Below are 24,134 nucleotides of genomic sequence, written 5' to 3'. Positions count from 1 at the left end.
GTTCTGAAGGCAAAAGGGGGTCCAACCCGTTACTAGCATGGGGTACCTAATAAAGTGGCCGGTGAGTGTATAATACTACTGTTTTAATATCAAAATTATAAAGCAGAAAAAACAGCTAACCTCTTCTTGTACAGTCTGAATTTGTAAACAAAAAACTCAAAAGCTTTGACTGCTACTGAGAGCATCTGAGGGGAAACTTCTCACCTCCTCCCAACTTTGGCGTAGGCCAATGAGTGGACAGTCTTGCAGGCCACGTTGCTGGGGAAGCGTAGCTGCGCCTCATTGGCCACTGACTTGTTGAAGGCCACATACAGGAAGCGGAGGTGTGGCCGCTGCTCAGCGTACTTCACCAGCGTGGTGGTCTTCCCTGTACCTGCGACCGACAGCATGGGCCGTTAAGCTATGACACCATGACCTCCGATCAGCTCTTACACAGCAACACTTATAAACTGATTATTGACCTCCAACCTTTATGTGTACGCGAAACAAAATGCAACATTACCCCTTTTTACAGTAAAATGCAAATGCTGTTAAGGTCATTTTAAATATTGAAACCACATTTTTGATATGAAGAAAAACTAAACGTGTTTCACATAGCATTATCAAACATGGAGCTGGTACTTTACCTGCAAAAGCCACGATCTTGACCACATGGTTTCCCTGGATGTTGTGGCTGAGGATCTGTTGTTGTTCACGTGTGAGCTGAATCTGGGGCCGCCTGGCAGAAACACACAAAATGCTGTCCGTTCAAAACTCCACAGTTATGCCAAACACACGCCAAGCAGTGGCAAAGTGCGGCCACAACAGGTACAATTTTCTGCGGCCGGGAGGCGTGTTCATGTGTCTCAAGTGGGAAGATTATTATCTGGCAGAAACTCCGGCAGATGGCCCCAATTTTCGTTAATGTTGTTTCCTTCCGCTTTCATCACGTAGTGGACCCACGCGCTGACGTGCACCTACATGTGCAAGTGGCACGGTGACTGGCCAATGAAACAGGATTATTATAGCGTTTCAAAGAGGCTCTAAATGAAACACAACTAAGCCACACAGCAAACGGATGAAACGCAGCACTCCACAAAAACTTTTGATTGTATTTATTGGAACACTTAAAATATACTGCGATGATATTGATTTGATATATCTTGTACCCCTACATATAATATTGCGCAACATAATATTGCAATAACGATACTGAGTTGATATATCTACCACCCCTACCCACCCCTCGGAAGAAGTGGGTCAGTCATTATTAAGAAATGAAGGTTGTACTTATTTCTTGTGCACATCAGTCAAACTAATGCATTTTGTTCCTCACCCGCTCTGACTGGAGCCGACAGAAAAGGGGCCGTTCTCCATTAGGTGAAGGACGTAGTAGATGTTGTAATGCAACCTGGAGAGATGGGACAGAAAAGAATTTTAGAGGCCAACCATAAAGGTTGTGTTAAAATATAAAGGTGCTCCCACTTGCAGCCCTGACCTGTTACTGATCTTGATGTGGCTCCTCTTTAAGGCGAGCAGCATCATGGCCATGTGGCTGAGGTACTCTGTGATGGCGGTGTGCGACATGCAGCTGCTGAGCAGAGACACCAAGGCCTGCACGTCTCCAACACTCTCACTAAGGATCAGTATGACAGCCATGGCCGCGTACGGGTTGGGACCCTGGAGATTAAACACCACGAATGAGGAGAACTTCCAAAGCGGCCGTGCACACATTGTTAACTCAATTTTTAGGATTCAACATAAATTCAAACTGTTGCAGCTGCAAAGGATACAGTACAAGGTACTCTAAAGATAAAATGAATGTAAGTTTAGAGAATATAGTCAAATTAATTTTCTCCATATGACTAACAGAGGAGGCTTGAAAATGTATGTGTGCGTGTGTGTATGTCATACCTCAATGCCAAGGTTATGGAACTTCTGAATATCAGGAATGCGTAATCTGATGGAGGCCTCAGCTTGGGGAAAAAGGCGATGTTTCTTAGCAGCCTCTAGAACGTCCTCCGGCCTCACCCGCTCCCCGACTTTATGCTGGGCCATTAAACTGACCGACACACACATAGACGAGATAATTATTACAACTATGAATGTCAGCGTTTCTATGCTTTTGCAACGGGTCATTTTATGCAATCCCTTTTAATCATTTTAACAAATCTCTAATCCACAGTGACACAATGATAGCAACATCAGAAAAAAAGCTTCGAATTTCAAAGGAAATGATGACTAAAGTTGTCAGGACTTGATCCAAATACTTAGCAGCTTTGTGTTGCTATAGTCTGTTAGCTCAGCCTGAGCTTTTTCTTTAGAGGTTTTAATGTCTGCTTGGTATTTATATTTATTCCACATTTGTCCCTTCTGTCAACATCCTACCACTTTGTCGTCATTCAAATACAAACTAGGGATGTATGTGTTATCTCAGGCAGATACATTATTGGCCCATCACGGTTATGATTGACAATGGAGTTTCAGACCATAATGCTTAATATCTACAAGTGCAGCAAAATCCGCCAAGGGGAGCGTACAAGCAATTTCTAAAACAAGCAAAACATAAACATAAACTTGTAACTTTCATATGGGTACGGGTGCATCCCTAAAACCAAACATTACAGCAACTCTTCTTCATGTTTGTGCTGCAACAGAAATGCCCCCTACTAAAGAGAAAATGCAGACTTACACAACCAGGTGCCGTATGCTGTGCTCCGATGATGCTGGAGCTGTTATTCTGCTGCTCTTCAGGATGAGGTTGATCTCCAGCACTGTTCTCTGCTCCCTCATCGTGTAGCGATAGTATTGTTTCTTGAAGGGGACAAACTGCACAATGGAACACAAGCACACAAGAACCAAAACAACTATGTTAATTCGCTGAGCTTTAATTAACCTCAAAGTTCATGTAGGAATAGAACGGCATTCACCAACCACAGCAGAAAATAAAATACTCTCTTAGAACTGGGCGATATGGAGAAAAGCAAATATAACCATATCCTTGAACAAATACCTCTATATTGATAATGTGGCAATATTGTAGGGTTGACAATCTGTGCTTTCACAACAAATTTAAATTATGAGATTCAGATAAATAATTATCAGTTATGTGGATATAAGGTAAAGTGGTTAAAGGAAAATAATGCTAGAACAGCCTGGTAAGTTAAGAAAAGACATCACTTTACTATAATGCAGCCTTTAAAACCAGGACAAGACAACACAATCTAAGACGACATCTAGCGACATATATTGCCCAGCCCTATAACTCTCTTAAAACTCATCCGCGTAAACCCAAAGTTCATCTCTCAAACCTTTACTATTTTCATAGAAGAACCTGCTTAAACTCATTTGGGCAGCAAGTACACACTTGCCCTGCTTTTGTTTGTTTACATCACTTGTACAAAGATATTGTTGCTTAACTTAAACAGTAGCTCCCTCATCCTGCTACAAATATTTAACTTGATGTAATCCTGTGGTTTGTTTAACCTTGGGGTCCTGGACGATGCTCCTCCAGTGATGGCAGACGAGGCTGACACTGCGGTAGAGGTCCTGGGCCGGGACCAGGCACAGGATCTGCCTCAGGACCTCCTCTGGAAGGTCGTCCATGCAGCCCTGCGGCCGCAGCAGAACTCGGCTGCTGCCCAGCAGCCCATAGTGGGCGTCAGGGAGGGCCTCCACCTCCTCCTCCTCCTCCTCCTCGTGAATGTCAGCGCCACATCGGTCAAATTCATCCTCATCCCCGAACATCTCTGCTGTCATTCCCTCCAGATAATCCACCACTTCTTCCTTCCTTGTCTCAGGCTGTGGCATCATCTCGGCAGCTAAGAGGCTCAAATCGTCAACCTCGTCTTCGTCCTCCGCAGCAAATGGGGCAGCTAACAGGCTGACATCGTCACCCTCGTCTTCCACAACCTCGGGCTCTTTTTCAGGAAAGAGCTCTCCATTGAGTCTATTTGTGCTGGTGGACGAGCAGGGCAGGGAGGATTTGTGCGGACTAGAACAAAGGACTCCTGTCACAGGGAAAAAGTTGTTGATGCCCTGTTGTTTGGCAGGACTTCCTGAGGCAGATGCTGATGGTATAAGTGAGAGAGAAAGAACAAAGATGCAATGTCTGACATAGACTTTATAACTTCCTACATAAAATGGGTAAGTCTGGACTTTTACTGAACAACATAACCATAGACTCTCATGTCGCCCTGTCCGTATTTAAGTGTTACTTTGAGTAGACACAGATTTAGGTCTGTAACAATAGGGACATCATTGTTTTATTGTTTCTTTGTTTGATTAGCTAAGGTCCAAAGGGGTATGATTGTGGATGGTAGTTGTGATTTTGTTTAGATGTGCCAAATTGTAACTATATAATAAATTATTGGTCGGACCGTTGAGCTATACTATGCTAGCCACAGCCGTCACTTGTTGCCATAGAAACTTCAAGCATTCTTGGCTGTAGCTGACTCAAGCCAGAAAAATTAAACTTGCTTGTGTTTCTGGCCCAACAAACCCGCAGATTAAATAACCCTTTTTTTGCCCACCATCACCGTTTTTTCCCCGGAGGACTACATATTACTGTACTATTGTCAATTTTATGTTCATTTACGAACGAAATAGGATTATTTATGATAAAAAAGAGGGGTGGTTTACTTCATAGACTGTGGTCACATTAGCAGTGATAAAACCAAAAGTAGCATCCTGGAATACATTCAAACCTTGAATTTGTTTGAAAAAGTAACAAATATATATTCTTAAATTTGACTGAAATTGACAACTGTACTGTTAATCGCACTTGTTTCTTGGACAATTGATTGTACATTAAAATTCGTAATAGTTACAGCTCTAGTCAGATTTGTCAAAAGGTTTTATGGCAAGAGGTTTAGAGCAGATTACCACACTTCCGGCGCTTGGTGGGTGTCCTGGGGTAAAGCCTCCGGCCGGGGTCACAATTGCGGCGTCCCCGGTTGACAGTGTGGGGCTGGGTGAGGGCACCAGTGCCCGCTGCACTTTGTCCCAGTTCATCACACTCCTCTGCATTCAGGTGTCGCCTTTTGGCCTTTCCTAGAAAACCACACAACATTCGGTCATGTCAGAACAACACAAATTTAAAGAATATACTCACCTGGCTAGTTACCAGGTGTCCTTTCATACAGTATTTATAATAATTCAGCAACCTTTTAAGAAGAAATCTCTGATGGAGCGCACGCGCCCCATGTACACAAGGCACGGCGTAGGGTTTGAATCCGAACGGCGGGCATTTCTCACACCTTTCCTACCTACAACTGTCCTATCCTTAGAAAAAGGTATAAAAGGTAAAAGAAAAAAAAGGTCCTATTTGTAGTCCAAATGGGGTGCCAAATGCTTTGCACCCTGAACAGAACAGTTATGAAGGAAAACACCAAATATATCCTTTTATTGGTAAGAAAAATTTCAAAACTAACATTGGTCGTTTACGTTACATTTATGTACATTTAATTAAAATTTCAAGGCTTCACTAAAACACCAATTATATTACGTAACGTTACCCAACAGTTGTTTGTTTAGCTAACTCGCCTCAAGTTCTAACTTACCTTTAACAGCCATCTCCATCTTCGTGTCCAGGGCATCCGTCTTTGAGTCACAAATCGAGTTTGCTAATTTAGAGAGGATTCAGAATTAGGTATGCTTAGTTCACATTCAAATTACGGATAAATGACGTCGGCGTATCTTGCACAAGAATAAATAAGGGGTAGCTAACGTTAACTACATCTTAATAAGCACCATGGCAAACACCGAATTTAGCTAGCTTATTTAGACTTCTGCTGACATTACTTCTTCCTTAAGTTTGTTACCACCAACCTGTTCGGAAATTCAAATGACTCGCCCTGGCAACATTTATTACTTTATTATTATTTGCTTTTAGTATTTGACGCTTAAGAAAATGCTTCGAAGTTAGCTAGCATACATGTAGCTAAGCCATAGACAGTTAAAGATACTTAAGCAAAAGGTTTCCAACTGTTTATGCTGAAAGTAGCCACATGATTGGCCGACTCTTCTTCTTCGTTTAGGTTATTGGTTGTTGTCAGAGCATCATGAAAGTGAATTGTCGCCCACTACTGGAGTAAATCTGCGGCAGAAAACGAAAGTAAGAAGTACATTGAATAATCTAATCAAGTATTACATGTTTAATATCTAAAGGTTATACAATAAAAATGTTGGGTATTTAAATGTGTAAATTATTTTAAAACTTGTATTAAAGGGAAAGGTACATTAATCTAAACATACATACAGGGCGTTGTTGTAGGTGAGTCCTCCATTTAAAAAAAATAAAACACTAAAAGTATTACCATGTACACAGCTGTTAGGTCAGGACATCATGTCCTAAAAACATGATGAACATAACATGTGAATAAACATAAGCCCAGGAATATACTTTCCTTGTATGATTTGCTCAATTGTTGACACCTCAGACAGAAACACATTTTCAGGTAAGAACAAAAGTAGTATCACATTTATTCATTTGTAGTTGCTAGGGTAAGTACAGCATCAACATCCAGTTAATTGAGCCATAATGAGGTTGGAGGCACAGCACGGACAACTTCCTATGAATCAGTTACTGCCTCTATCATGACAGTATCTCTCTTGTACGTTACAGGGTAGTTACACAGGACAATCCACCCTCACATTGTTAACACTGTTGTTAGTAGCCCAACCAAATCCTATATGTATCTATTATCACAATGCATGGGTTATCAAAGAGAAAAAGCAGAACACAACAAACTAAAGGGAAGAATTGCATCATACTTCAGCAAGAGAAGCAACAGGAAAAGTGTTTGGAGGTGGATTTCATTCCCCCTGCGTTTAGGAATGTTTTACAATCACTAAATAAAAAATGACAACAACTTGCATCTCATTAAACTACTTGTAATCTCATAAAAAACTGGAAAATACTATTTGTCTAGAACTAAAGGCTGAGACTAATAGCAGTGTCAGGCCTTCATACTGAGAACAAAAAGTAGTCCAGGACATGTAGTGCAAACAGGGCTCCTTCATAGGTTCACTTTCTAAATCAAAGGCTTTCATTTCGTAATTTGACGTTTGTGTACAGTATGATTAACACACTAAGTTTTATTGTGTCTTCTAACTTTCATATTACTCTATGTGTGGCCATTATACAGTACTTCATAGAAACTAAAATTGAAGTATGAGGTTACATGGTGGCTAAAACACATTTTAATATAAATTCTTATTACAATTTGGAAGTCCTCCATGTCCTTTTTAATACGGATTTTCCAGTCCTGTGTAGGAGCCCTATGTAACATAAAAGACTATTTCTTCTTGTCTCGTTCTCGTCCTGAACATTTTTCCTTCACTGCTTCAGGACAGGGAGCTCCCTCGGCTTAAAGAAGGCCTGGACCATCCCCATGGCAAAGATGTACACTTTAGCATCCACCACGATCTTTTCTTTCTTCATCAGATCTGCCAGATAAAACAAGCACGTGTTGGTTAGTGCGTTAGTTTGTGTTGGTGCGGACTCCGAAAGCTCGTACCGCTCTCACTGTAACACTATGGGGAAAAGTTGAAGCCTCACCATCTATTTTCTTCTGGAATTCATCAAGTGGTAAAAGAATGACTTCAACAAATTCTGCAAAGAGAGGATAAAGGCTTTGGTGATGATATGCTGTATGGGGGAAACGGATTATTTCTGAAATAATAAAAAGGAAAATAGCTCACCTCCATCACCTGTGGAAGAACAAAAGAGAACGAGATCATTCAACGTGTTTTTCTTTTTTAATGTTACAGACAAGCTACTTTGTATCTGCAAAGTTTGGGTTAGTTGTCGAATATCCTTCATACCCAAGATTAAAAAAACTCAAAGTACGAGAAAGATGATGGCGACATGTTATCTTAAAATCAGTCATACTTTTCTGCACGAGGCCAGATGAGTGAAAATGATTGAAGGAATGGATTAGCCACAGAGTAATTGATTGAATGAGTGAGCAAAAATCAGTAATTCTCTGGCCTTATTTTCTACGCTAAATGTACAAAAGAGAATAAAAATTAAGTGTTTGATTAGATGAGTGAGTAGGGGTAAATCCTGCGTCCTCACCGAGCTCTTGTTTTGGGTTGATGTTCTCCCCTTCATCTCCGTTGATGTTGACCATGATGATCTGGGTGGTGCAGTTAGACAGACCAGGGTCCAGACAGGTCACTGCCAACAAAACAACAACATTACTACTTGCAATGCATGTTCCTGAAATATAAAAAGGAGTGAACTTCTTTTTGAATTTGCGATGAGCACATGCACAGGAGATAAGATAAAGCCAAGAGAGCCAGCTTACGCAATTACGTGTACAGTCAGCAAGTTTTTGTTTGAGGATACCTGGAGTGACTCCTACGACCTCGCCTTTGTACCCGGTTTCTTCTTTTAGCTCCCTCAGTGCAGCAGCCTCTACAGTTTCCCCCTCGTCGATCAACCCTGAGCACAGCAGAGACAAAACAAAAAACAACATTCCAAGTGTCAGAAAGCATCAAGAGTTAACAAAAGTCCCACCAGACAAAAATGAAAGACGTCAAATGTTTTTAGGAGGCTAAAAAACAAAATTAACGTGACATTAAAAAACTTGTTGAATTCGCAGGACTTGTCAATAATTTTTTCAAGGTCTGTTTTGTTGAAAGACGCAGGACCAAAATTGGTAAGTTGTGGGGCATGACGGTGTCTACAGACCATAGAAACCATAGAAAACCATCGGACTGACCTGCAGGAAACTCCAGAGTGTGGCATCCCAAAGGAGGACGAAACTGCTTCACCATCACTACGCAGTCTTTATGGAGGGTCCGCTTCAGCAGGGCGATAATACCAACGCCTGCAGAGAAGTGGGTGTTACAGCCCGCACAACTCCAATTCCGGCCCATTCTATCCATGCAAGCTCGACTGAGCAGCTTAAAGTGGAGAAACAGAGATGCTCACCATCTGTCTCCGTGTTGGTTTGCCTCGTTGTCCTTTTCACCGTCTCCCAGGTCCTGGCGGATGAAAACAGGCAGGTGAAACTTATATGCAGGAAACATGCATGGTTGTGAAGTTGTCACTAGGGCTGGGTATCAAAGTTTAAGAGACCGGTACAGATACGGTGACTTACATACCGGTTCCTTAATGATCCTTTTTTGGATACCAATTTTATAAAACAAAACAAAAAATGACAACATTACGGCACTAAATCTTTCTCTCCTGGGTGCCTGGGTGGCTCAGTTGGTGGAGCGGGTGCCCATGTATGGAGGTTAGCTCCTCGAGGCAGCGGGCCAGGGTTCAACTCCAACCTGCAGCCCTTTTTTAATTTTTTGGGGGGCTTTTACGCCTTTAATGGACAGGACAGGTAGGTGAGAGAGGGGAGAAGACATGCAGGAAATCGCCACATGCCCGAACACCGGTCGTCCGCGTCGAGGTGCAAGCCTCAAAGTATATGTGCGCCCGCTGCACCCGCTCCACCCACCAATCCAGCCACAGACCTGCAGCCCATACTGCATGTCATTTCCCCCCCTATCTCTCCCCTTTCATGTCTTCAGCTGTCCTGTCAACAAAAGGTCTAAAATGCCCAATAAATATTCTAAGAAAATACCTTCCTCTCCTACAACGCTTTGTTTCCTGCCTGCCTCTATGAAATATACGTTAGAAAGCCAATCACAAACATTATTAGATCTTGGTAAGCCTGCCGTGCTGATTGGCTCATTGATGTGCAGTGGATATGACACGTCTTTGGTGTGGGAGATCTGGGTTCAATTCCCACTGTTATACATCAACCAGTTTGTCACTTAATGTTACATTACATGTCATGTAGCTGACGCTTATATCCAAAGCGACTCACAATTGCTCTGGAGCAACTCAGGGACACATCGGTTGACGTATTGCAGTGGGAATCGAAACACACACTCCCACACCAAAGGCATGTGTCATATCCACTGCGCCATCACCACTCCCCTAACCACTTAACCCATAGTTGCTCCAGAGGCATGCAACCTCTGATATAGCAATTGTGAGTTGCTTTAAATGAAAGCATCTGCTAAATGACATGTAATGATGCTGATGAGATTTGCTCCTCAGGTATTGAAATTGGAAATTGAATGACACAGCATTTTTCGATCCTCCATACTTTAGACACAATTCATTCGGTGCCTAAAAAGTATTAAATTCACTACCCAGGCCTATCAAAGACAAGAACAGTACCTGGTTTTTCCCGCTCTGTCCACGTATGTAGTCTTCTCCAGCTTCAGCCACTTTCCTTCTGCCATGAGCTGCAACACAGAGAGTGAACACACCAAGATAAGTTGATCTGAATAACACCAAACGCAACACTCTGCTCAGTTATGACAATACTTAGAATACTGCTTCACAGCTCGGTAAAGATACAAACATTACAGAAGCTATCTTGGACAGAAGCATGCATGTGGTTACAGAAAGGGTATTTTCTGCAAAAAAAAAAGGATAGCAAGAAAAAAATCAAACACACACGTGTGTGATCTTCTTAAATGATAAATATAAGGGCAATTTTGGTTTATTTGTGTCCCTGTGAAATGTCTGAATTGAGTACTTTTAAACAGGCTATGGTATGGTACCTATAGTAAGGCTATAGTCATTCAATATTATTCAAAATTAAATGTTGTGTCATCGAGTTTTGTCGAAAAAATCCCCCAAAACAGACGTAATATCGTTACCTCTTCTTTCACTATGTGTGGAGCAAAAGTCACTTTGGGTTGTTCGGAGTTGCTCATTTTCAATTTCTGGACAACTGAAAATGGAGGAAAAGTCGAGTCAAAAAGCTTTCATTCAAAATTGGACACGGTAGCTGAAAATGTAACGTTAGCTGAAAAACAAACAGAGTTAGTGCAATGTTGACGAAACGTTTTGAGTTAACGTTACTCAATTAGCTGCTAAAGCCAGGCAACGCTGACCAGATAAATAGATAGTTAGATGTAACTCCCCGCGTTCCTTTTTCTACGTTTAGCTTTTCTATTCGTTATTTGTTTATGTAACACTAGCTATCTGCTTTACACTTAGCAATGCTGCCGGGGTTAGGAGCTCGTGCATTTTAAACTTTAACCAAGCATCGAAAATGGACAAACTAAACTTAACTCACGTGAAAACCGAACTGTAGTAGTAGAGAATAGATATGAGAAAAAAACAGTGAGGAGTCACTCTGTCACTACTTCCGGGTATGCAAACGTCACCGGTGAGGTAGCTATTTACTTATAACTTTAGCTTACAACTAAAATTGACTTAACATAAAAAAACATTGTTTCATTTACATGTCTATCGTAGAAATTCAATAAAATAAAAACACGCTGGGATAATGCAAGAGTTTGACATAATTTACTATACTACTTATAAATATGGTAAGTTGACAGCAAAGAAAAGTTGACCAATATACAACAATACTGGCTCCTGTATTATTATTGTATTCTTATTTATAATGTTAATGCTAGATTCAAATTGTCACATATCGTCACATGTTAAAAGATATTGACGTTACGTCTGTAAATGTTTTAAGGTGTTGAGTAAGTCATCTATTAAATAAACGATCTCTGTCGCAAGTCAGCGGATTGCATTCCCACATGTGCACCTCAAAAAGGCTTCCCCCTCTAAATACACAAATGTATTACACACTAGCGATAACGCTTTGACTGTTTCCCAATAGGATTTTAATAGATTCAAGTTCATTCATAACAGAATAGAGAGCACCATTGCCTCGAAATTTCAAGGCGTCAAATAAAAATGCGGTCGCGACATTGTCACAAATTTCTTATGGGGTTCGGAAGATATTTACTGATGGACTCTTTTCCTTTACAGGATATTGCAGCATGAAGAAGGAGCAAGTTGTCAACTGTCAGTTTTCGGTTTGGTATCCGATATTCAAGAAACATTCGATTAAAAGGTAGACAGTTGATGTGTTGTACAGAAATTCCCAAAACATATGTTCAATGTTCTTGCTGTAAAACAGCCAAGTTAGTCAACAGCTAACGTTAGCTACCGGACTGAAGCAGGTCACAGCTAGCTATCTGAGGGCTATGTTCATCGTGTGTATTCCTAAATAATTGTGTTTAATTTCCTTTTTCAGAGCAGCCTCCATAAACCTCCTTCTTCCACACCTTTGTCTGTTTGTTGTCTATTATGTATTCTGTTTACACATATTTATATGTGGTATTTTTTATTCTTTATTCCAGTCTGATTCTCCCACTGCCTCAGAATGTAATAGACTATTTACTGGATGATGGCACGCTGGTAGTCTCTGGGAGGTAGGAGGCCACTGACACACACAAACACCCAAACTAGATTAAAAATGTTTGAACTTTGTTGAAATAAATGTGAAAATATCATGCCAAATTTCAGCTCGATATTAAGGTGCTATTCCATATTTGAATGGCACCTGGTGTGTTTGAGAAGCATTTGATGTCAAGATGCTGTGGAGTTGTTTTTAAAAGACAGGTGATGTTACAGGTTGCCTCTGTTGTTATGGTCACGGCAGTTCCCTTCAAAACACACATTTTCTCCATTTAAATGTGTACGTGTCAGTGGTGGAAGAAGTATTCAAATCCTTTACTTAGTAAAAGTACTCCGACCACACTGTGAAAATGACTCTGCTACAAGGAAAAGTCCTGCATTGGAAATGTATAAAAGTATGCAAGTATCATCTGTAAAATGTACGTGCAAAATGTAGAGTAGACGAAACATTTTAGAAATGTTAAAAACTGTTCTGTCAATCAACTAAGTGTTTAATAATTTAATCATTTCTGGACTTGTAGTTCTGTATATTATTGGGTAGTTTCAGTTATAATAAAACGTTGTATTTTATAAACTACATGTGTTTTTGTGTGCACACATCTTAATATGTAGAGAAACTAGTAACTAAAGCTGACAGATGAATGTAGTGGAGTAAAAAGATACATAATTTCCCTCTAAAACGTAGTGGAGTAGAGGTGGAAGGTAGCTTAAAAAGGAAGGACTCAAATAATGTACAAGTACTTTAAACGTGTACTTAAGTACAGTGCTTGAGTCAATGTACGCTACAATCCACTACTGGAATGTGCATTGTGATGCTCAGATTTGGTTTGTGCCCAAAGCACTCATCTATTGTTGTTTCTCTTACCTTCAGTGACCATAACACACAGCAGACACATGCTAACATCAGTGACTCGGACGCAGAAGAAGACATTCAGGTACGGGTGTAAGGTGTTTTGTCCATTCTGTCTTATTTTTGCCTCCTTGCTTGGAAAGGAAATGAGTCCTTGTTTTCCTAATTCACAGTCTTAAAATATTTCACATTTTTGCAAAAAAACATCAGACCCCTTTTATAATGTAGGAAGTCAATTTGTTACCTTTTTTTTAACACATAATCTAGTTATTAGTAACTGATGTCATAATTGTCTGTTTTATAAGTCAACAACTAGAACAGTTTTCAAGCTTGTTCTCTACTTCCCTCTAGTGGTCAGATGATGAGACAACCACCACTGTTACTGTAAGTACATAGTGTATTATTGCCCACCTGATAAAATGTTTTTCTTAAACTGAAACCTGCATTTACAGTAGCTTAAAGTATTCCTCCACTCTCATGGTACAGTGGGCTGATGGGTATGAACACACCATCTTGGTCTTAATCGATGTTAGTGCTGCCTTTGAAACCATTGTTGATAACATCCTCATAATTAAGGGAAAGCCCTAGGGCCTTATGTTGCACCCGGCGCAGTGTGGCGCACAGCTTGAGGCAAGTGTCTTTGCTAGTTTAAGACGGACGCTGATGTCAGTTTCCCGTCCAGCGTCCACTTTGTTTAAACAGCAAATGCACCTGCACCCATCGCTACGCCCATGGGTGTGTTGATCTTACAGGGAGGTGTGTTCAGGTGAATTCTTGGCGTATTGCTATCTTGAGGCAATGGGAAGTGATCGCGCCATTGACCAACAACAACCTGGTCTAAAGTCAATAGCGCAGCATTTCATTGTTATTTTAACAGCAAATTAGTTAAATGTGCCTAGGTTTATGCACAGCGCGCACACCATGCATGTTCTACACACAGGGAAGCGCAGTAGCGAACACACATGAAAAAGATTACATATAAAAATATTACGGTGCAAATCCACCATCATTATAACAGTGCACCAAGGAACCAACGCGCCTGGCTTTTAAAGGGAAGGGAGATGACACTGATTGGTTTGTTGCATGTTACGCCCAAAACACACCTATGATTAATGAAGACACTAAGTACAACCCTTTTGAACCATGCGCCCGGCGCACAGACTCTTTTTCCGCCATCAAACTAGCAAAAAGAGATTCGGGCAGGCCCTAAACGCACCTGCGCCGTGCTCTTAGATTGTTAAAATAGGGCTCATTGAGTGGATTGTCACATTTGTCCGTTAGACATTTTTTGGTCTCCATGGGTAACTGTGTCCTAATACGTTCCTTTGTTAAATGGGGTCCCTCAGGGGTCAATTCTCGGTCCTATTCCTTTCTTTTTCATATCCTTCCCTTGGGCCAGATAATCGGTCACTTTGTTATAGCCTCTCATTGTAATGGCTGTCACATAACGTTCTTCAACTTAACTCAGACAAAGCTGAGCTTCTCATTATTTCCCTATAAAAACTACAAATGACATTCACCAGTGTATTTGGCCCACTTGCCCCCTACATCAAACCAAACTTTAGGAGTCTTGGCGTTCTGAACACCATGGTAATAAACTGGTCCAAACCTGTTTCTTCTTTCAGCTGAGAAGAATCTGACCGTTATTAATGACTTTTGATTTAGAACGTATCAGTCATGCCGTCATTTTTTTCCACATCCCGACTTTAAAAATACCCTTTTCACTTGCCTTAGTCAAATTGCTGTGGCGACTGGTCTTTTGTCGTCCAAGCCCCCAGACTAGAACAATCTCCTCCGAAACCCACTTCTTTAAGTGGGCGTTTCTATTTTTTAAGGGTTGATCTGCGCAGTGACTGGTTGCTGAATGCTATCGGTTTCCGTTTGTCTGTTTGCATGTACTGTATTTTCTGAATATTTTTCTCCTTTATGCACTGTATGCACTTTATGCACTGCCTGGTGTTTGTTTTCTTTTTATCTAGTGATGTTGATGTGAAGCACTTTGTAACTTGTGTTTAACAAGGTGCTATCTCAATTAGGGGTGAGAACGTCTAGAACGATTCAATGCTCGTTCCTGATAGGTTAACAATTGATTATCAAAACAATGTGTCGGTTTTTATTTAAAAGTTACTTTATCCAGAAAAGTACAAATCAGAAAACGGAGTGACTGAAAGAAGATGGGTTAATGGACAAGAGTTTAGGCAAGAGGGCAGGAAAAAACAACACAAAAATGGCCAAAAGGGAAAAGGATAAGTTCTCTGTGTGTGTGTGTGTGTATATATATATATATATATATACACATACACACACACACACACACACACACACACACACACACACACACACACACACGATCTAATAAGACATACAGAAAATAATTGGGCAAAACACATATAGGCTGTTGATCTACTTTATCACAATCCATCTAACCACCTCATGTTACATGTTCTCCACCTTTAAACCTGACGGAGCCTCTGACGTGGACTCTGACTCAGCATCTTTAAGGCTTCAGCATGGAATGACTACACAATAAAAACCTCAGTAGACTAAACATTTCATTCACACTTGTGTGTCACAAATAAATGTCAAAATCTTACAAACTCAAATTTATATGTACATTTTTTTTAAATCACGCATGGAAATGTACTTAAAAACATTGTTGCATCAGTAATCTGTTTAGAATTGAATCGTGAGGTGCCCGGAGATTACTACCCCTAATATCAATTCAGTTTTACGTACGTATTTACTCTCCTTTTGATAGAAATGTGTATCACCCCGTGCATATCATTTAATAATGCAGTAATTATGATAACTGTGTGATATGATGTGACTTTGTGTGTGCTAGGCTCCTGAGTTCCCAGAATTCACCTCTAAAGTGCAGGAGGCCATAAACGCCCTGGGGGGGCGTGTCTTTCCGAAACTGAACTGGAGCGCACCACGGGTAAAATACACCACTCAGCTGCTTTTAGTGAAATGAAAAACTGTGTTTGCCTGCTTCATTTTAAGATAGCAGAGTGGTGAATTCATTAGAACAAAGTGTGTCAACGTGACTTATCTTAATTTAGCAGAACCAAATTATTATTTTGGCTTAAGGCCCTGTACATTTGAGTGTATTGAAGATAAGTATAGATTCTTGCACCACTGCCAGCCTTAAGAGTGTGTGTGTGTGTGTGTGTGTGTGTGTGTGTGTGTGTGTGTGTGTGTGTGTGTGTGTGTGTGTGTGTGTGTGTGTGTGTGTGTGTGTGTGTGTGTGTGTGTGTGTGTGTGTGTGTGTGTGTGTGTGTGTGTGTGTGTGTGTGTGTGTGTGTGTGTGTGTGTGTGTGTGTGTGTCCCTTTCAGGATGCTAACTGGATTGCACTAAACAGCTCCCTGCAGTGTGACAGCCTAAGCGATATATTTCTGCTCTTCAAAAGTTCAGACTTCATCACCCACGACCTTGCGCAGCCGTAAGCCTCGCCGTGCAACAACATCAAAACACACACATATTTTGCATTTAGATGACCACCTATATCAGAAAATAACCAGGTGTGGGGTGGCTAGCCTGATTTGTGTCTGCAGGAAAACACAAGTGGCAACTGGAGAAATTGTATGTATACCTATCGCTTCTCTGCTCTGCATGACAAGCAGTTAGTGCGGCGAGTTAGAGTGTGTGTGTGCACGGTTGTGCATGTGTGTGTTTGGGTGTGTCTTTAGGGTCCTCAGGGTACTCAGGCTTGTATGCAGGATGTGCTCCTCAGCTCTTATCCATGCTGAGGCCTCTGTAGAATTTGTTGATTCTCTCTATTACATACAAGCACCTGCACACAGACATGCACGTATGGCTTTCATTCTGAAGCACACACACGGTTGTCTCTGAGGCTTTGATTACTTTCTCCTGTCTGTACCTTTTCTGTGTGTGCGGGGCTTTGCAATACATGATCTTTGCCACAAAACAGTGCTTAAATCAATGCACTGATCACCGTGTGAGTTTTGTGTGTTTGGGTGTAGGTGTCAGTGACTGAGAAAGTGATGCATAACAATGTTTGTAGAATATGTATTTATATACACACGATTACAACAGTTCCACTGACAGATAACAGGCTCTTATTTTGTAAATCAACTTGTGGGGTGCGAGGAGGCAGTGGTGAAGTGGCTGGACATGGAGACAGTTTAGAATTAGATAGAATCCATGATGTAATGAGCGTTTGGTAATGGTGAACAGGGTCTTGACTGAGCTTCTGCTGAGAGGAAGCTAATATTCTCACATTGGACGTGGAGTGACACAGCAGCACTAATGTGCTTTTTTGGACTCCGTTAAAAACGTCTGTCTTAAAGTTCGTGAGAGCAACACGGCAGCCAAGCTGTTTGCAGTGTGACTGATCCGATTACAGTGAAAATTAAAATAGAAATTCGAAAACAACAAACACTTGTGATGCATTTGTGTTCATATTTCTTTAACGGTTGTAACCTTCATTACTTTCTCGGTGCAGATTCCTTGCATGTAGTGACCAGGACTCCCCAGATCCAGTCATAAACTATGAGGTATTTTTTAAGGTTGATGTCATTAGCTTGTTTTTAAGACCAGTTTTAGTGTTTCTGCATGCAGATGGAGAGTTTTATTTGCTCTTAAAGGTCCCATGACATGATGCTTTTTGGATGCTTTTATATAGACCTCAGTGGTCCCCTAATACCATATCTGAAGTCTCTTTCCCAAAATTCAGCCTTGTTGCCGAATTACAGCCACTAGAGCAGGTCCCACAAGGAGCTTTCCTCATATGTTCCATTTCTCAGTTTGTAGCTTTTGAGGAGGAGGGGAGAGGGGGCAAGGTGGAGGTTGGGGGTCTGGCCTTGACCAACTGCCTCTTTGATTCTTTGAAAGCCATGATGTCTCTCTCATGGGTGGGCCAAATTCTTTGGGCAAGCAAAGCAGAGAAAGTGGAGGTATTCTTGCCCCTTATGACCTCATAAGGGGATGATTCCAGATCAGCCCGTATGAGCTTTCGTTTTCTCAAAGGCAGAGCAGGATACCCAGGGCTCGGTTTACACCGATCACCATTTCTAGCCACTGGGGGACCATAGGCAGACTGGGGGAACTCATAGTAATGTTAAAGAACTTCATAAAGTGACATTTTCATGCCATGGGACCTTTAAGAAAATTGTACTTTATTCCAGGGCTGCAACAAATGATTATTATGTCGTTTAATCTGTCAATTGTTTTCTCGATTAAATAATTAGTTGTTTTGTCTATAAATTGTCAGAAAATTGTGAAAAAGGTCTATCAGTGTTTTCTGAAGCCCAAAATCTCAAATATATTCAGTTAACTGTCACAAAGGAGTGAATAAACCAGCACATATTCACATTTAAGAAGTTGAAAACAGAGAAGTTTGACGTTTAAAAAAAAAAAAAAAAACTCAAAATAGTTAAATAGCAATTCATGTAACAGTTAACAAAACCATTTTTCAACTTTGAAGCTCTCTTTTCTTTTTTGTCATTTAAAGTGTCTGTGTACACACTCTCACCCCCCTATGTATTTTATCAGCGGTGTTGTCCTCTGTCCTCAGCTGGTCCTGAGAAAGTGGAGCGAGTTGATTCCCGGCGGAGAGTTTCGCTGCTTCGTCAAAGAAAACAAACTGATAGGTAAAGAAAAAACGCTCACCTTTCTTTATTTTGGAATAACACACATATACATAGTACATTCAAAGATAGGAGTGATTGTTGTTAGCCAGTGTTGGAATGGAACTAAGAACATTAACTCAAGTACTGTAACATTTTGAGCTACTTGTACTCCACTACATTTATTTGATACTATTTCTAATTCCTTTGCTGATTCAGATTGTTAATAAACTAATACATTCTGATGCATTATTATAGACATTATGCATTAAACCACCCAATAATCATTTGAAATCAGCACCACCTGTACTCGCTGCAAATTGAAAGTGATGACACATTTAGAATCCAATAATATTATATATATGATACTGAAATGGGGCCTTCTGTATAATTGGGTGGTATAATTTTGGTGTTACTTTTAAGTATAATGCTAATGCTAATACTCTTGCACTTTTACTTACATAACACTTTAAAAGCTGTGTTCACCCTCTCCCAGCTAATCCTGCCTCGTACTGACCAAGGTTGGAGAAAGAGATATCTAGCTGATTGGATCTTACCTAGCTACTGAGCATGTGTGACTCCCAACAAAGACAGTATAGAAGTGAGATGTCTCACTCTGTAGCTAAACAGAGACATAAACACAGGGTGAAAACAACGTATACATGTCCAAAGAAGGCCTCTGAAACCCAAACAATACCACCCTACCTCGCGTCTTCTTTTGCAAAATGCTATATTCAGAAACGGGCCTTATTCTGAATATCCAAACCAAACATGCAGTTTACATGACACGTGTCAAATTTGGTATATTTTCATTTTCGGAACATAATATATAACAATGGAATATTAGTGTGCATGTAAACGTACCTATTGGGAGCCCCCAGGATTAGCAGGGAAACATGCTGGGTTGCTTTACAGCACAAGACAGAAAGAGGCCAGGACCGAGCCGAATGTGTCTCAAATGGAAATGCGTTCGAAAAGAAACCCATATTAGAACTGTGATATAATGATGTTGGAGCTGTACTTTTCCTCAGGCTAATTTAGAAACAATTACAAAATTCAATTTGAGCTCCACTAATGATGTATCTGTCATATTTTCCCAGCGATCTCCCAGAGAGACTACACTCAGTATTACCAGCACGTCTGGAAGCAGGAGGATCAGATCCGTCACGCCATTCAGGGATTCTTCAGCCAGCACATCCAGTACAACTTCCTGGACGAAGACTGTGAGCATCGGCATCCTTGTTTAGTTTTCTTTTCTTACTCTTACTGTCTGTTTCGGAAGGAGATGTGACACTTTCCACAGATAGCTGCTTTATTTTCTTTTTTTAAATGATCAAATATTCACTGTTGTCGTATAGGGACAGGTAAGTAATGTACATGTTGTATGACTGCATTTGAAGTTGTTTAAACAGTTTTTTGTCTGTTTGGCAGTTGTGTTTGATGTCTACAGAGATAGCCAGGTAAGTGCAATGAGGAATTTTAATATCGTCCTTTTTTGTTGTTGTTGTTGTTTTGCAAAGCGAATTAACACTTGTATATTGTGTGTGTGTGTGTTGCAGGGGAGGGTGTGGCTGATCGACGTGAACCCATTCGGAGAGGTGACCGACTCGCTGCTGTTCAGCTGGGAGGAGCTGACGGGTGGGGGGGAAATCGGCCAGCAGCAGGTCAGCCATTGTGACGTTTTTATAAAAAATTATATTTTTTAAACTGTATTGTTTGGAGGGTTGAAAAAAAGGCTAAGATGAGACAAAGTCTCTAATCAGCATCTTGATTTGCCACACCTGTGAGGTGGATGGATATGTTGGCAAAGGAGAAGTGCTAAAGTTTTAGATCTTTGAGTTCAGCTCATGAAAAGTGGGAGCAAAAACAAGTGTTGCGTGTATGTGGTTTCCATGGTAACTGCTAGCTCACCCAGTAGGGTGCGCCCCCTTTGCTGCATGTCGTCCCCCATCTCTCTCCCCTTTCCTGTCCTGTCAATAAAGGCCATAAAAGCCCCACACCAACAAAAAAACCATACAAAACAATCGATCAAAAAACAAAGTGGTTTTTCCTGTCTGTGCAGGAAGGCCCGGCGTTTCGCTGCACCACCAGCGAGGTGACGGTGCAGCCCAGTCCCTGTCTGAGCTACAGAATCCCGCGGGACTTTGTTGACCTCTCCACTGGAGAAGACGCCTACAAACTCATTGACTTCCTGAAACTGGTAAGCTGTTGTTACAAAACCTTTGTTATATGAGTATGGGGGGGGGCTCACTTATTTTGGCTAGCATCATCATGTAGTACAGAGAAATCCTGAAAGAAAAACTACAGTAGTCTTTATTAGCTCCCATCAAGCTGGGCTGTACCAAGTCACACAGGGGACTGGAGTTCTGCAAATAATGTACACCTGTTTATTAAAGTGCCCATATTATGCTCATTTTCAGGTTCATAATTGTATTTTGAGGTTGTACCAGAAGAGGGTTTACATGGTTTTATTTTCAAAAAACACCATATTTTTGTTGTACTGCACATTGCTGCAGATCCTGTTTTCACCCTGTGTGTTGAGCTCTCTGTTTAGCTACAGAGTGAGACATCTCACTTCTTTACTATCTTTGATGGTTTCACCTCGTCTCGGTTAGTTACGTAGAAAGCCGTGCAGATTTTAAACAGCTTACTGAAGGAGACTGAAGACCGAGGACATTCAGAAACCGTATCTCACTCAAAACAGCATGGATGTTTTATTTCCAAGTTTGAATGTGTGTGGAGGCACCAGAGACACAAACTAACACACCAAAAAAAAAAAGTGATCTTTTTTGTTATGGCTGGCATTTATTTAGCCTCCTTACCAGGGCCATTCAGAATCTGCGGATGTTGAATTCTGCAGATTTGAACAATTAAAAAAAGAAAGAAAAAAAAGATTTAAACTCTAATTTTAAGTACATCTCCACCCTAAGCAGAAAAATAGTTTGCCAAATTCTTCAGATTTTCATTTTGGAATACCATTGAAAGTGTATACAAACAAGAAAATAAAACAAATCTGCAGATTCCTTTTGGGTCTGCTCATTACTTTTCTCTTTATAGAGTGTTTTTTTGCATGTTTGGTGGTAGTGTCCTCCACTCCCACTCTGCTTTCATTTAAAATATATTTGCCTCGGTACAGAGACAACAGGTCGCTCATCTTCCCCTAGGGTATTTCTGACCGAGTCGCTACTGAAAGCACAATTCCTGTCCACGTTGATCAATAAATGGGTCATATCAAAAGGAACGCACTTGAAGGCATTCTCAGTGTTACCACTGGTGCAAAATTAACCAGAACTCAAATCTAAAAAGAGGATTACAATTTTTATTTTTTCATGTTTATTTGAAATAGGGACAGATGCTTGAGACACAGACATTTGTGCAACAAATCTCCAATGTACAGCATCAGAGCGTGTATAGCTACTGATGGTTCCCAGTGCAACAGTGCCAACAGTCATAGAAACAAGCGTTACACATTGCCACATTAAAATACATAACCCCTCCCCTATGCCGTCCCACCACACCCCACGCCAGCCCACTAATATATGTGACTACCGGTCTGATTTATCTATTAAACCCTTCTACAGTTTGATTTTAAAACGCTTACTGTTTTGTATTGCTTTTCAGCTAAATGGACAGCTCATTCCATTCCTTAGCTCGCTTAATATTGACATTTAACATAATCCGGAATATTCCAGTATTGACACCCTTGTAGAATGAATGAATTTACAAAATTGGGAACCAGGGTATAACTTGAAGTTTTGATCTCATCTCCATGTTCTTCTCCTCTCTACAGAAGAAAAGCCAACAGGAAGATTCTGAGGAGGAGGAGGCGGCGAACGCTCCACAGTGAAACAGCTTTATCTGAAAGCTAAAGAGTAGCTGCTGGAGTCGCCAGCCCTCCATATGTTTTCTGTACAAAGTGACTCTTTACCGCTCTGTCCTGTTAGTTTCTTTTTCCCTTAATAGTTAAGTTGTTACGTCTTATTGAACATGTTAAATTAGCGGTATCATGGTAATGTCTCTTTGAGGGTTCTTTTTCATTTTTTTTTCATTTTTTTAAATCCCCGTCTTGCTGATGGTAACGGCTCAGTAAGACAAGAAAGGGAAGCCTTTGCAGTGTCAATTAGTCATTTATTACAGTTTGGGAGGGAATGATTCATTTTTGTTCAATGGGGGGGAATTGTGTTACTGTAAGGGGATGTATTTACTAACACTAAAGAACACCTGATTTTATACCTAAAATATAGGTGTGTATAACAGTTTGTGTATTATTTCTTTGCAGCCCAAATTGATTGTGTGTGTTTTTTGACAGACTTGCTTTATTTAACACCAAAGACCGTTCATCACTGAATCACCTTTAATTGTTTTTCCCAGCAATCCCTGCTCCTCCATCTCTCCTTGGCAATTTCCCCTGAGCAGTTTTGACACACTCATTGCTCAAAGCCCCTCCAGGCACTCTTTTTGAGTCCTGTCCCCCCCCCCCCCCCCCCCCCCCCCCCCCCCCGTTCATGCATTGGTGTAGACTGTTACTCCCAAAACAAAAAACACCATTAGACTTGTTGTCATGTATTGGCTTGGCTGTCAGTCCGGTGGGTGCTGTAAACTAGCACATTAGAAATTGATTGTGCTTTTACGCAACGGCTCTCATTAGGCCGGGAGCTAAATGAGCTGTGCACGCACAGCGCAGGGCAGTTCATTTTCAGTTGGGTTTTTTTCCCCCGCTAGATTGATAGAGCAATTACAGGGATATGGAAAGAGCTGGTGTGATGAGAGTTAGAGCTCCCCGGGTGAAAGGCTGTGGACGGAAGGAAGCAGAGTACACATATTGTGGAGAATGTTGCACATTTATCATCATTTTAAAAATGAAATCTGGCTGTAAACGAAGCAGCCAGACGTGGAGGAGGTGTCCCTGTCTGACCTGCGTATATCTCAGTATCTGGACACAGGGTTCTTTACCGCTGAATATAAAGCTTAGTCCACGATGAACTCCAGTCTGCAGTTAGAGCTGGGCGATATGAAAAAATAAATAAAAAATAAATAAATCCAATGTCACAATAATTTTGACCAAATACATCGATGTTGATATTGCGATGCTATTGTAGGTTGACTTATGGTGCTTTCACAAAATACTAACAAGCGATTTTTGATAATTAATCGCCCACAATGTGGATACAATGAGTAAGTGGGTAACGGGAAACTATAGCAGTCTGGAAAGTTCAAAAAAGGCCATCACTTTATTGTAATTCAGCCTTTAAAAGCAAGAAAAAAAACACTTAAGAAAAATCCAAAATTTTAGACGATAGCCTCAAAGTATATCAATTTCAATATATTGCTAAGCCAAGTCTTCAAACAATAGGTAAATGTAAAAAATATTGTTTTCCTGAAAACTAAACAGTTGTACAGTGTACAATAATACACAGCAATGCAGTAAATGTTCCTTCATGAAGGTAATAATGTTCAGTTGATTGTTGAGTT

The 24,134-nt window shown here is 40.8% G+C and overlaps 3 protein-coding genes and 1 long non-coding RNA gene across 5 annotated transcripts in view; 2 read left to right on the top strand and 2 right to left on the bottom strand.

The window, feature by feature from the left end:
* The window catches only part of fbxo18 (F-box DNA helicase 1), a 19,555-nt gene extending 13,607 nt beyond the window's left edge, over positions 1–5,948 (bottom strand). Inside the window, exons 1-9 of the mRNA XM_034863356.1 lie at positions 5,541–5,948; positions 4,864–5,031; positions 3,466–4,049; positions 2,672–2,808; positions 1,894–2,041; positions 1,478–1,659; positions 1,316–1,390; positions 627–718; positions 205–373 (exon numbers count right to left, since the gene is read on the bottom strand). Of these exons, the coding sequence (XP_034719247.1) occupies positions 205–373; positions 627–718; positions 1,316–1,390; positions 1,478–1,659; positions 1,894–2,041; positions 2,672–2,808; positions 3,466–4,049; positions 4,864–5,031; positions 5,541–5,559 (1,574 nt within the window). The 5' untranslated portion in view covers positions 5,560–5,948. The remainder of the gene's footprint in view (positions 1–204; positions 374–626; positions 719–1,315; positions 1,391–1,477; positions 1,660–1,893; positions 2,042–2,671; positions 2,809–3,465; positions 4,050–4,863; positions 5,032–5,540) is intronic.
* Positions 1–7,020, top strand: part of LOC117938659 — a 10,776-nt gene extending 3,756 nt beyond the window's left edge. Inside the window, exons 2-3 of the long non-coding RNA XR_004655457.1 lie at positions 4,958–4,964; positions 6,934–7,020. This is a non-coding gene — a long non-coding RNA (uncharacterized LOC117938659). The remainder of the gene's footprint in view (positions 1–4,957; positions 4,965–6,933) is intronic.
* Positions 7,011–11,284, bottom strand: nudt5 (nudix (nucleoside diphosphate linked moiety X)-type motif 5). Of its 2 annotated transcripts, none has more exons than XM_034863408.1 (10): positions 11,082–11,284; positions 10,660–10,733; positions 10,172–10,239; positions 8,921–8,973; positions 8,709–8,816; positions 8,333–8,428; positions 8,060–8,161; positions 7,684–7,692; positions 7,541–7,594; positions 7,011–7,428 (listed from the first exon to the last, which is right to left on the bottom strand). In XM_034863408.1, exons 2-10 carry the CDS (start codon positions 10,714–10,716, stop codon positions 7,319–7,321), a joined length of 657 nt encoding a protein of 218 aa, XP_034719299.1. In that variant the 5' UTR covers positions 10,717–10,733; positions 11,082–11,284; the 3' UTR covers positions 7,011–7,318. The 2 variants fall into 2 exon arrangements, with proteins under 2 accessions (XP_034719299.1, XP_034719300.1); XM_034863409.1 differs by lacking the exon at positions 11,082–11,284 and adding an exon at positions 10,897–11,050.
* A 386-nt stretch (positions 11,285–11,670) lies between these two features.
* On the top strand, positions 11,671–22,918 carry cdc123 (cell division cycle 123 homolog (S. cerevisiae)). Its single transcript, XM_034863394.1, has 13 exons — positions 11,671–11,876; positions 12,166–12,237; positions 13,095–13,158; positions 13,425–13,457; positions 15,916–16,011; positions 16,410–16,516; positions 17,540–17,591; positions 18,611–18,686; positions 19,763–19,885; positions 20,094–20,122; positions 20,222–20,326; positions 20,725–20,862; positions 22,453–22,918. Exons 1-13 carry the CDS (start codon positions 11,803–11,805, stop codon positions 22,507–22,509), a joined length of 1,026 nt encoding a protein of 341 aa, XP_034719285.1. The 5' UTR covers positions 11,671–11,802; the 3' UTR covers positions 22,510–22,918.
* The last annotated feature ends 1,216 nt before the right edge of the window (positions 22,919–24,134 follow it).

The sequence above is a fragment of the Etheostoma cragini genome, chromosome 23 (genome assembly GCF_013103735.1).
Source record: "Etheostoma cragini isolate CJK2018 chromosome 23, CSU_Ecrag_1.0, whole genome shotgun sequence".
Classification (NCBI taxonomy): Eukaryota; Metazoa; Chordata; class Actinopteri; order Perciformes; family Percidae; genus Etheostoma; species Etheostoma cragini.
This window is presented reverse-complemented; position numbering and strand designations above follow the sequence as displayed.